The 12,905-nt window shown below is 44.4% G+C and overlaps 1 protein-coding gene across 9 annotated transcripts in view; it reads left to right on the top strand.

Moving 5' to 3' along the window:
• FHAD1 (forkhead associated phosphopeptide binding domain 1) overlaps positions 1-12,905 on the top strand; it is a 165,397-nt gene that overhangs the window by 25,918 nt on the left and 126,574 nt on the right. For all 9 annotated transcript variants that reach the window (XR_011560881.1, XM_070768459.1, XM_019976876.2 and 6 more), the window contains exon 3: positions 6,924-7,130. Coding sequence is in view for 8 of the 9 variants with exons in the window: in XM_070768459.1 (XP_070624560.1) it covers positions 6,924-7,130 (207 nt within the window). In the remaining variant the exon portion in view is untranslated. The remainder of the gene's footprint in view (positions 1-6,923; positions 7,131-12,905) is intronic.

The following is a 12,905-nucleotide window of genomic DNA, read 5'->3' as shown; positions in this document are numbered from 1 at the left end:
TAAGTTAAATAAGCAGGGTGACAATATACAGCCTTGACATACTCCATTCCCAATTTGCAACCAGTCTGTTGTTCCATGTCCAGTTCTAACTGTTGCTTCTTGACCTCCATACAGATTTCTCAGGAGGCAGGTCAGGTGGTCTGGTATTCCCATCCCTTGAAGAATTTTCCAGTTTGTTGTGATCCACACAATCAAGGAGATCCAACCAGTCCATTCTGAAGGAGATCAGCCCTGGGATTACTTTGGAGGGAATGATGCTGAAGCTGAAACTCCAGTACTTTGGCCACCTCATGCGAAGAGTTGACTCATTGGAAAAGACTCTGATGCTGGGAGGGATTGAGGGCAGGAGGAGAAGGGGACGACAGAGGATGAGATGGTTGGATGCCATCACTGACTCGATGGACATGAGTCTGAGTGAACTCTGGGAGTTGGTGATGGACAGGGAGGGCTGGCGTGCTGCGATTCATGGGGTCGCAAAGAGTCGGCTGAACTGAACTGAACTGACACAATCAAAAGCTTTGGCATAGTCAATAAAGCAGAAGTAGATGTTTTTGTGGAACTCTCTTGCTTTTTCTCGGAGAAGGCAATGGCACCCCACTCCAGTACTCTTGCCTGGAAAATCCCATGGACGGAGGAGCCTGGAAGGCTGCAGTCTATGGGGTCGCTGAGGGTCGGACACGACTGAGCGACTTCCCTTTCACTTTTTACTTTCATGCATTGGAGAAGGAAATGGCAACCCACTCCAGTGTTCTTGCCTGGAGAATCCCAGGGACGGGGGAGCCTGGTGGGCTGCCATCTATGGGGTTGCACAGAGTCGGACACGACTGAAGCGCCTTAGCAGCAGCAGCAGCAGCTTGCTTTTTCGATGATCCAACTGCTGCTGCTGCTAAGTCACTTTTAGTCGTGTCCGACTCTGTGCGACCCCATAGACGGCAGCCCACCAGGCTCCCCCGTCCCTGGGATTCTCCAGGCAAGAACACTGGAGTGGGTTGCCATTTCCTTCTCCAATGCATGAAAGTGAAAAGTGAAACTGAAGTCGCTCAGTCGTGTCCGACCCTCAGCGACCCCATGGACTGCAGCCTACCAGGCTCCTCCGTCCAGGGGATGTTGGCAATTTGATATCTGATTCCTCTACCTTTTCTAAATCCAGCTTGAACATCTGGAAGTTCATCGTTCAAGCACTGTTGAAGCCTGGCTTGGAGAATTTTGAGCATTACTTTGCTAACATGTGAGATGAGTGCAATTGTGCTGTAGTTTGAACATTCTTTGGCATTGCCCTTCCTTGGGACTGGAATGAAAACTGACCTTTTCCAGTCCTGGGCCACTGCCAAGTTTTCCAAATCTGCTGGCATATTGAGTGCAGCACTTTCACAGCATCATCTTTCAGGATTTGGAATAACTCAACTGGAATTCCATCACCTCCACTAGCTTTGTTCATAGTGATGCTTCCTAAGGCCCACTTGACTTCGCATTCCAGGATATCTGGCTCTAGTCCAGTGATCACACCATCGTGGTTATCTGGGTCATGAAGATCTTTTTCATATAGTTCTTCTGTGTATTTTTGCCACCTCTTCTTAATATCTTCTGCTTCTGTTAGGCCCATACCATTTCTATCCTTTATTGTGCCCATCTTTGCATGAAATGTTCACTTAGCATCTCTAATGTTCTTGAAGAGATCTCTAGTCTTTCCCTTTTATTGTTTTCCTCTATTTCTTTGCATTGATCACTGGGGAAGGCTTTCTTATCTCTCTGTGCTATTCTTTGTAATTCTGCATTCAAATGGGTATATCTTTCCTTTTTTCATTTGCCTTTTGCTTCTCTTCTTTTCTCAGCTACTTGTAAGGCCTCCTCAGACAACCATTTTGCCTTTCTGCATTTCTTTTTCTTGGGGATGGTCTTGATCTCTGCCTCCTGTACAGTGTCATGAACCTCCATCCATAGTTCTTCAGGCACTGTATCAGATCTAATCCCTTGAATCTGTTTGTCACTTTCACTGTATAATCATAAGGGATTTGATTTAGGTCATACCTGAATGGTCTAGTGATTTTCCCTACTTTCTTCAGTTTAAGTCTGAATTTGGCAGTAAGGAGTTCATGATCTTTCCTGAATATTTGGTAAAATTTACCAGTGAACCCACCCAGGTCTGGTACTTTCCATTTTGAAAGGTTATTCATTACTGATTCAAATTCTTTAATAGATATGAGTCTATTCAGGGTATTTATTTCTGTTTATGTGAGTTTTGGCAGATTGTGTCTTTCAAGGAATTGATCCACTTCATTAAGTTATAAAATGTGTGGACATAGAATTATTCATGCATTGCATGCATGCTCAGTCATATCCGACTCTTTGCAACCCTATGGACTGTAGTCTACCAGACTCCTCTGTCCATGGGATTTTTCCAGGCAAGAATACTAAAGTGGTTTCCATTTCTTACTCCAGGGATCTTCCTAACCCAGAGATGGAACTCGTATCTCTTGCATCTCCTGCATTGGCAGGTGGATTCTTTACCACTGTACCACATGGGAAGCCCCTCAGAATTCATAATATTCCTTTTTTATCCCTTCACTGTCCATGGGATCATGGCCTGTCTTTCATTTTTGATTTTAGTAATTTGTATCTTCTCTCTTTTTTTCTTGATTATCCTGGTAGAGGTTTGTCCATTTTGTTGATTTTTTTTTTAAAGAAAGCTCTTGATTTTCCTGTCCTGTATTGTTATTTCATTCATTGCTTTTTTTTTTCTTCTGCTTTCTGTAGGCTTGTATTGGTCTTCTTTCTCTAGTTTTATAAGGTGGAAACTTATGTTACTGATTTTAGATCTTTTTTCTTTTCTGATATATGATATATCTTTCTTCTTTTCTGATAAATTTATATATATAAATTTCCCTCAAAGAGCTGCTTTCACTGCATCTTGCAAATATTCATAGGTTGTATTTTCGTTTTCATATAACTCAAGATAATTTGTTTTATTTCTTATGAGACTTCCTCTTTGACCCATCTGTTGTTTAGAAATGTGTTGTCTAATCTCCAAATATTTGGGGATTTTCCATCTATCTTTCTGGTATTGGTTTCTAGTTTAATTCCAATGTGGTCTGAAAACAGTTCAGTTCAGTCGCTCAGTCGTGTCCGACTCTTTGTGACCCCGTGGACTGCAGCATGCCAGGCCTCCCTGTCCATCAACAACTCCCGGAGTCCACTCAAACCCATGTCCATCGAGTTGGTGATGCCATCCAACCATCTCATCCTCCATCGTCCCCTTCTCCTCCTGCCCTCAATCTTTCCCAGCATCAGGGTCTTTTCAAATGAGTCAGCTCTTCGCATCAGGTGGCCAAAGTATTGGAGTTTCAGTTTCAACATCAGTCCTTCCAATGAACACCCAGGACTGATCTCCTTTAGGATGGACTGGTTGGATCTCCTTGCAGTCCAAGGGACCCTCAAGAGACTTCTGCAACACCACAGTTCAAAAGCATCAATTCTTTGGCGCTCAGCTTTCTTTATAGTCCAACTCTCACATCCATACATGACCACTGGAAAAACCATAGCCTTGACTAGATGGACCTTTGTTGGCAAAGTAATGTCTCTGCTTTTTAATGTGCTATCTAGGTTGGTCGCAAAGAGTCAGACATGACTGAGTGAACTGAACCAAACTAGGTTGGTCATAACTTTCCTTCCAAGGAGTAAGCGTCTTTTAATTTCATGGCTGCAGTCACCATCTGCAGTGATTTTGTTTTGTTTTGTTTTAAATATAATCGAATTTATTTTATTTTTGTTTTTTGTTTTTTTTGTTTTTTTTTAATTTAATTTTCTTTTTAAACTTTACATAATTGTATTAGTTTTGCCAAATATCAAAATGAATCCATCACAGGTATACATGTGCTCCCCATCCTGAACCCTCCTCCCTCCTCCCTCCCCATACCATCCCTCTGGGTCGTCCCAGTGCACTAGCCCCAAGCATCCAGTATCGTGCATTGAACCTGGACTGGCATCTCGTTTCATACATGATATTTTACATGTTTCAATGCCATTCTCCCAAATCTTCCCACCCTCTCCCTCTCCCACAGAGTCCATAAGACTGACATACATCAGCGTCACTTTTGCTGTCTCGTACACAGGGTTATTGTTATCATCTTTCTAAATTCCATATATATGCGTTAGTATACTGTATTGGTGTTAAGTCTGACACTGTTTCCACTGTTTCCCCATCTATTTCCCACGAAGTGATGGGACCAGATGCCATGATCTTCGTTTTCTGAATGTTGAGCTTTAAGCCAACTTTTTCACTCTCCTCTTTCACCTTCATCAAGAGGCTTTTTAGTTCTTCTTCATTTCTGCCATAAGGGTGGTGTCATCTGCATATCTGAGGTTATTGATATTTCTCCCAGCAATCTTGATTCCAGCTTGTGCTTCTTCCAGCCCAGCGTTTCACATGATGCACTCCGCATAGAAGTTAAGTAAGCAGGGTGACAACGTACAGCCTTGACGTACTGCTCTCCTGATTTGGAACCAGTCTGTTGTCCATGTCCAGTTCTTACTGTTGCTTCCTGACCTGCATACAGGTTTCTCAAGAGGCAGGTCAGGTGGTCTGGTATGCACATACTTTGTGTAATTTCTATTCTCTTTACATCTGTTGATGTTCTGTGGCCCAGAATGTGGTCTATTTGGTGAGTGTTCCACATGAGCTCGAGAAGGATGTGTGCTTGGTTGTTGGATGAAGTTGTGTGGCTGTCTGTTAGATCCAGATGATTGATAGTGCTATTCAGTTCAACTTTATTCTTACTAATTCTCTGTGGGCTGGGTCTGCCCATTACTGATAGAGGGCTGCTGCGGTCTCTAGCTGTCATGATGGATTCGTCTGTTTCTTCCTGCAGCTCTATCAGTTTTTGTCTCCCATATTTTGATGCTCTATTGTTGGATACATGTAATGAAGGACTGTTACATCATCTTAGAGAATAAATCCCGTTATCATAATATAACACCTCTCTTTATCCCTGATAACCTTCCTTGCTTTAGTCGATTCTATCTGAAATTAATGTAGGTACTCCTGCTTTCTTCTTGTGATTCAATATTTAAAAGTCAAAGTGATTGGTAGGAATTTGTGAAGTGGGTAAGGGCACAGCCATTTGAATCAGACAAACCTGGGTACAAAGCCAGGCAAGTCAAGCTGGTTGACTGTGGGCACACTTCATCATTCTGTGCCTCAGTTTCCTCATCTAAACAGTCAGGAACTGTCAGACCTACTGCATACCACAGGGAACTGTATCCAGAATCTTGTACTAACCTGTAATGGAAAAGAATATGAAAAAGGATATATATTATATGTGTGTGTGTGTGTAATGTAATCACTTTGTTATACACCAGAAACTAACACACATTGTAAATCAACTATCTGTGCTGTGCGCAGTCGCTCAGTCGTGTCCAACTCTTTGTGACCCCGTGGACTGTAACCCACCAGGCTGCTCTGTCCATGGGGATTCTCCAGGCAAGAATACTGGAGTGGATTGCCATACCCTCCTCCAGGGAATCTTCTCAACCCAGGGATCAAACCCATGTCTCCCACATTGCAGGTGTACTCTTTACCATCTAAGCCACCAGGGAAATGTTTAAATGAGGCAGTGCCCCTTTGGATTATTGTGAAGATGTGGGATGTATATATAATATAAGTGGGATGTTAATATAGATTTCTAAGTCCAAGTACTCTGTATGAAAGTTGAGTGAGGCACTCTGAGAAGAATTAACTTAGAAAATAATTGCGAAGTCTCAGGCTGGAGTGGATGGCTCATAGGCAGCGTGCTGAAAAGACAGAAGACTTCACATATGCCCTGCAGCCCATAGTCCAGGGCACCCAGGCGGGTGGAATGTGATATTTCTTCCTTGGTGCTGAGTTTTGCTCACTCTTATTTGAAATTGCATAGGAGCCCTCTGCCCCCACGGCCAGTTCACTGTCTGAAATCCCTTTCTTTTGGGCGGCAGTGTGGTCACACCAGGGCCCCTACTGAAAACCAGATCATCTTTGGTTAGCTAAATTCTGATTAGCTTTTAAGAAGCACTAGAAATAATGAATCACATGGGAAAACCAAGGCTTTTAAAAAGTAGTTATAAAACCTGTTGTGGGATTTTCCTGGTGGTCCCATGGTTAAGATTCTGATCTTCCAGTGCAGGGGGCGCAGGTTCAATCCCTGGTGGGGGAACTAGATCCCATATGCCATGCCAAAAATAAAGAAATCAGTAGGCTATAAATTAACAAAAAAGAAAAAGATGAGAAAATAAAATTTAATGAACAGAAAGATTGTAAACATAGGAAAAAGACTGGAAGGATGTGAATCGCTGTGTTCAGAGAGTGCCTGCCTCTGGGGAACAAGAGTCTAAGTGATTTTAATGTCTTCTGTATGTTTTTCTCTAGCTCTCATTTTCTGCATTGTTAAGAAAAACGTGTTATTCTAAAAATGAATAGAATGAACAAATGAAAACAACAATCATTATAAAACCTCCCCTTCACTTTAACACTTGCAGTAAATAGTTGAGTCACTTGTCAGCTGACTTTGCTGTCTTGCCATTTGGGACAACCCAAAGTATACTCATGTGGGATCACAGAAATACAGACTGGCCAATTCCTGACCAGTTCCCCCAAGTTCCCTCTTGCCTGTCTGTGGTGCCTGACTCCCTGTCCAACAACTTGGGCACCTATTCTGGGTCTGGTGTCAGACAAAGCCCATGGCCCTCTGTTCACTTGCTGTGTGGCCTTAGGCGAGTCACGTAACCTCTCTGAACTTCAGCATCCTCCTTAAAAGGAGGACTGCAGTGACCATCCAGTCAGATGAAGCCATTAGCGCACTGAGGCACCCAGTGTCAGTAGCACTAGTAAGCATTAAGCCCCGCCTCATTATTCCCGCTTTCCTGGCTCTGACTGTCCCCCTCCTCCGTTGCAGTCTGCAGACATCGACAACCATCACGCGCTCATCGAATATAATGAGGCTGAGGGCAGCTTTGTTCTCCAGGACTTCAATTCCCGCAGCGGCACCTTTGTCAATGAGTGCCACATTCAGAACGTGGCTGTGAAGCTCTTACCGGGAGACCTCTTGAGGTTCGGGACTGGAGGGCTGACCTACGAATTGGTCATCGAAAACCCAGCCTCGGTGAGTCCAGGCCCCTGCGGGGTGGAGGTTGGGTGGCAGAGGTACCTTCTGTGCAGCTCAGGGCTCAGATGCGGCCAAAGGTGGAGCTTGTCCAGAGCGCATTACTTTGCCCTCAGCTACACACACCCTGGCAGCCACAGGACCCAATTCTATGAAGGTCAGACCCATCCGGTGGGTCCCAGGGAGGAGCGAATCCCAGCGCCCTCTACTGGGAATTTCTCAGAATTACAGCAAGAGTCGCTTGGCAACCAGCCCAGAACTAGTGCATTTTCCTGAAAAGTGAAGCTTGCAAGCAGAGATGGAAAGCAGGTGTGTGCTTTTGAAGATGCAGAGATGGATGCTTCATTTTTAGGCAGATCAGTGCTCTACAACTTCCTAGCTTTGAGACCTTGGCCAGGGTTCTTTGCATGCTTGGGTCTGGGTATTATCAACGGTGCAGGGCATTGAGAGAGTATAGAAAGGGTTAACAGCCTTGTTAGGAAGGCCAGAGGTCCCCAAGCGGCAGGAGGAAATAATCTGCAAATGGTAGACGTTTTTTTTCCCTTCTCTTTACAAAATTAAAACTCAGCATTCAAAAAACTAAGATCATGGCATCCAGTCCCATCACGTCCTGGCAAATAGTTGGGGAAACAATGGAAACAGTGACAAACTTTATTTTCTTGGGCTCCAAAATCACTGTAGATGGAGACTGCGGCCATGAAATTAAAAGACACTTGCTCCTTGGGAGAAAAGCTATGACAAACCTAGACAGCATGTTGAAAAGCAGAGACATTACTTTGCCAACAAAGGTCTCTCTAGTCAAAGCTATGGTTTTTCCAGTAGTCATGTATGGATGTGAGAGTTGGATGATAAAGAAGGCTGAGTACCGAAGAACTGATGCTTTTGAACTGTGGTGTTGGAGAAGACTCTTGAGAGGCCCTTGGACTGCAAGGAGATCAAACCAGTCAATCCTAAAGGAAATCAATCCTGAATATTCATTGGAAGGACTGATGCTGAAGCTGAAACTGCAATATTTTGGCCACCTGATTCGAAGAACTGACTCATTAGAAAAGACCCTGATGCTAGGAAAGATCAAAGGCAGGAGGAGAAGGGGACGACAGAGGATAAAGATGGTTGGATGGCATAACCGACTCAATGAAAATGAGTTTGAGCAAGCTCCCAGAGATGGTGAAGGACAGGGAAACCTGGCGTGCTGCCGTCCATGGGATCACAAAGAGTTGGACATAACTGAATGACTGAACACCAATACAAAATTAAAGGAGGTTTCTTCTAATCCTGTGTTTCATGGTGACACCTGGTTCTGCCTGAACTTAACTTTTCTCAAACCTTGAAGTAACCAATGTGTTTTTCTTATGGAAATGTTTTTCTTAAGCTGTGTTAATGAAACTATGTATTTGCTTTGGAATCTGCCTTTCTTCAAGATTCATGTCAATGGTTTGATGCTCAGAGATGACACCCCTGGTTCCAATGCTGTCTCAAAATGCATGCTGTAGGAGAGGGGCCTGGTGAAACTCTCTCAGTCTTGAGGTGTTTCTTTTATCTGATTAGCAGTTTGCGGCTTCCCTGGTGGCTCAGAGGATAAAGCGTCTGCCTGCAATGCAGGAGATGTGGGTTTGATCCCTGGGTTGGAAAAATCCCCTAGAGCAGGAAATGGCAACCCACTCCAGTATTCTTGCCTGGAGAATCCCATGGACAGAGGAGCCTGGCGGGCTACAGTCCACGGGGTTGCAAAGAGTCGGACACGACTGAGTGACTTCACAACAGGTATAAAATGCCTTGCCTACAACTAGCAAGGGGGCACTCTTTCTGTCCCCTTCTGATGTCTGTTTCAGAAGCTTTGTCTATCCCTTTTATATTTTTGTTGGTTTGTTTCATTTATTTTAATTGGAGGCTAATTACTTAGCAATATTGTGGTGGTTTTTACCATACGTTGATGTGAATCAGCCACGGGTGTACATGTACTTTGCTACACAAAAGCTCCGAGTGATCAAGTCCTGTCTCTGGTCCCAGATTGACTTCCTCTCCTCTGGAAACAGCGAATCCCAGTGTAACTCACTGCTCACGACCATAACCCTTCAGTATCTATGTGTAAAAAGTCAAAATCAGTGTCTGGTGGAAATAGACACTCCACACCTGGTAACTGTCCTCACACCTTGGATCAGAAATGTTCCTGGATCAGGACCTAAAGTATGGCCCCGGGTTAATCAGAACGTAACCCAAAACTCGCCCATCAAAGCTCAGTAGGGAGACAGGATGGAGGGTGGTTAGCAACACGGGCCTGGGTCAGAACCCCAGCTCTGCCCCTGGCGTACTCAGTGTGCTCTTGCACAGGCCACTGGACTCCTCAGAACCTCCATTTCCTCACCTACAGATGGGGCCAATGGCAGTAATGTCTTTGCAGGCTTGTCTCAAGGACTGAAAGAGATGGTTATAACTGCAAAGCCCCAGCCCAGTGCCCGGTCCTTGGGAGCACGCAGTAAACGCCTGTCGTGCGTGTCCCAGAGAGACCGTGTGCTCATCTCACCCCCGCCACCAAGAGTGCTGCGTGGACTGAGACCCCCTCGGTGTAAAATCCTTTCTGGGACGAGACTAGATAAAAATAAACAAAGCTTAGAGACTCTGGACAGACTCCTGGGGTGTGGGTCCCATAGGCAGCCCTAAATACTCACTCTGAGATCAGCAGCGTCCCTCGGGCTTCAGGGGCAGTGACGCCACATCCGTCACGTTCAGCCTTGCAGATCTGGGACAGTTTTCTTCCACTGCTGCCCAGCCTCCTTTTCCTCCTTGGACCAGTATTAAAGGTGCTCTCTGGTGAGATACACCAGGGTCCTCTGGCCGCCCTGAGGAGGGGCTCCTGACCCTCATGTGTTGATCCAATCAAGGATCCTCTACACGGGTTCTGGGGATCCCCTCATCAGAACCATGTGGGGAGCAGACCCACAGTGCAGATCTGAGGCTCAGCCCAGGCCTAAGGACTCATATTTAGGGTTCCCAGATAAAATACAGGATGCCCAGTTAAAAAACAGGTGTTTTTTTATACATGTGTGTCCCAGATATTGCAAGGAACAACTTATGCTAAAAGAAGTTATCTGGTGTTTGTCTGAAACTCAGATTTCTGGCACCCCACGTTTTATTTATGTATTTATTCATGTATTTATTTATGCAAAATCTGGCAACCATACACATCCTCCCTGGGAGTGGGGCCTGGGAATATGTATTCACTCAAGCTTACCCCCAACAGTAGGGAAACCCAAATTTAGAATCATTTATATGGAACACTTATAGAGTTGTTTAGGGGTCAAAGAAAAAGGGATTCCAGACCTCTAAGTCTGAAAATCCAAGTTTGTGAAGTTTGAGTCAATATTTCCCTAACATGTTTAATTACAAGAAATTTTCAGGAATGCTCAGTAAAATTACAGGTTCCCAGGCACCCTCCCTGGGAAATTCTGACTTTCTGGCTTACCTTTAGTGGGAGGAGGGAGAAGGAGGCAGCAAATGATATCTGCATTTTTTTTCTTTTTTTCCACACCAAGATATTTATTGAAATATCATTTATAGGGGTATAAAATTTGAAGCCTAAATCTTCCTCAAAAGGGGGCATTGTTTAATAAATCATAAGGAGTTCATTTATATAGGGAATACTGTGCTGCCTTTTAAAAACACAGCTTTATTGAGATATTATTAACATACACATTTAAATCTGTACCTGGATGGGCTTTGACATATGTGTACACCTATGAAACATCACCACAATCAAGACAGTAAACAAATCCTTCATCCCCCAAGGTTTCCTCTGGATCACAGCATGTGTGTGTTTGTTTGCTTGCTTTTAATAGCTTTGTGTGTGCAAGCTCAATCTCTGTGTTATCTGACTCTTTGCAACCCCATGGACTGTAGCCGGCCAGGCTTCTCTGTCCATGGGATTCTCCAGGCAAGAATATTGGAGTGGGCTGCCATTTCCTCCTCTAGCTTACCAGTGTCCAATGTCATTGAAGTACAATTTACATAACATAAACTTCACCCATTTTAAGTGTCCAGTTCAATTTTAGTACATTTACATGTATAGCCATCACCATAACCTGCTTTCAGAACATTTTCATCCTTTTCTATCACCCCAAATGTCGGGAAACCTTGGAGGCACTTCATTTTCTAGTTTGCTCTTTAATTTTCAAAATTGTGGTAAAATATGACATTTACCATGTTCACCTTTTTTAAGAGTACAGTCCAGTAGCATTGAATATATTCATACTGTTGTGCAGCCATCACCACCGTCCGACTCCAGAACTCGTCATCTTCCCAAACTGAAACTCTCCACCCATCAAATAAAAACTCCCTCTTCCTCCCTCCCATCCCACCAGTCTTTCTGTGTCTATGAATTTGACTATTCTAGGTACCTCCTATAGGTAGAATCTTACTTGATTTCTCCTCTTGTGACCATCTTATTTCACTTAGTGTGATGTCCTCGAGGTTCATTCCAGCTGAATAATGTTTCATGGTGTGTATTCACCACATTTTGTTTGGTTTTTTTTGTCCATCCATGGCCATTTGCTTCCACCCTTTGGCCATTGCAGGTAAGACTGTTATGAACGTGGGTGTACAGATATGGAAGGGGGACTTTATTTTACAAGGTGCTTGTTATACAAGCATGGGAAACAGTGATGACAATCTCTGACCTTGAGTAGATGAGAAGGAAGATGCTTTGTAAGAAGAGAAACCAGTACGGCAGGAGGAGGAATCGCTGACGTGGACAGCACTGTGCTGAGCAATTCACCTGCTTTCCCTCGTTTCGTGCTCACAGCAACCCATGACTTGGGTTCTCCCATGATCCTCATTTTACAGACAAGGAATCCAAAACTCAGACAGGTTAAGTAATTTCCCTAGGGTCATACAGCTAGTCTGCACAAATGAAACTCTATCCCCGCTTGCAGAAAAAGGGAGGGAGAAAACCATTTAGTCTGTTGCTGGCTGGAGCAGTAGCCTTAATTGGTTTTCACAAAGAGCAAAGCATACTTTCACGGTCACTCAAATATACACGAACTTTTTCCGTTCTCGTTTCTACACTCACTTGTGCCCTGCTTCGTTCCTCCAGTGACTGCCTGCACAGGTGTTTCCCTGACTGTGCCCAGGTGACCTTGCAGGACTCTCCCCCCATCTCATCTTCTCAAAAACGCTTTCTGCTGATGAGTCCCCAGGTTGAGAAACTTGCATCCTCTAAGCTGTTATTCGTGGAGGGGTCCTTCTCAAGGCCTACCTGAGGGCAGCCTATGGACTGATAAACATTTCCCTATGAATCCCACTTGCTGATAACTCAGAGTGTGAACTGTTTAAAAGAAGAGAAAGAGGGGGGAAGAGGGAAAGGTATTGAAAAGCGTCTCTCATCAAATATTTTGAGATACAGAACTTGCCTCATGGTCCAGTGGTTAAGAATCTGCCTGCCAGTGCAGGGGACATGGGTTTGATCCCTGGTCCAGGAAGATTCCACGTGCTGAGCGGCAGCTAAGCTTGCATGCCATAACTATTGAGCCCACGAGCCACAGTTGCTGAAGCCTGGGAGCACTAGAGACCATGCTCTGCAGCAAGAGAAGCCACTGCAATGAGAAGCCCCACACACCGCAGCTAGAGAAAGCCCATGCGCAGCAATGAAGACCCAGCACAGCCAAATATAAATAAAATTTTGAAAATATCTTAAGGCCTAGTTTTTCTAAGAAATGCTTTGAAGTCATCATGCTTCCTGGATGTTCTTGTTTCCCACTGACTGGCGGGTCCCAGGTGAGG

This window comes from Bos indicus, chromosome 16 (genome assembly GCF_029378745.1).
Source record: "Bos indicus isolate NIAB-ARS_2022 breed Sahiwal x Tharparkar chromosome 16, NIAB-ARS_B.indTharparkar_mat_pri_1.0, whole genome shotgun sequence".
Lineage (NCBI taxonomy): Eukaryota > Metazoa > Chordata > Mammalia > Artiodactyla > Bovidae > Bos > Bos indicus.
Note: the sequence above shows the minus strand (reverse complement) of the source record. Positions and strands in the feature narration are given on the sequence as shown.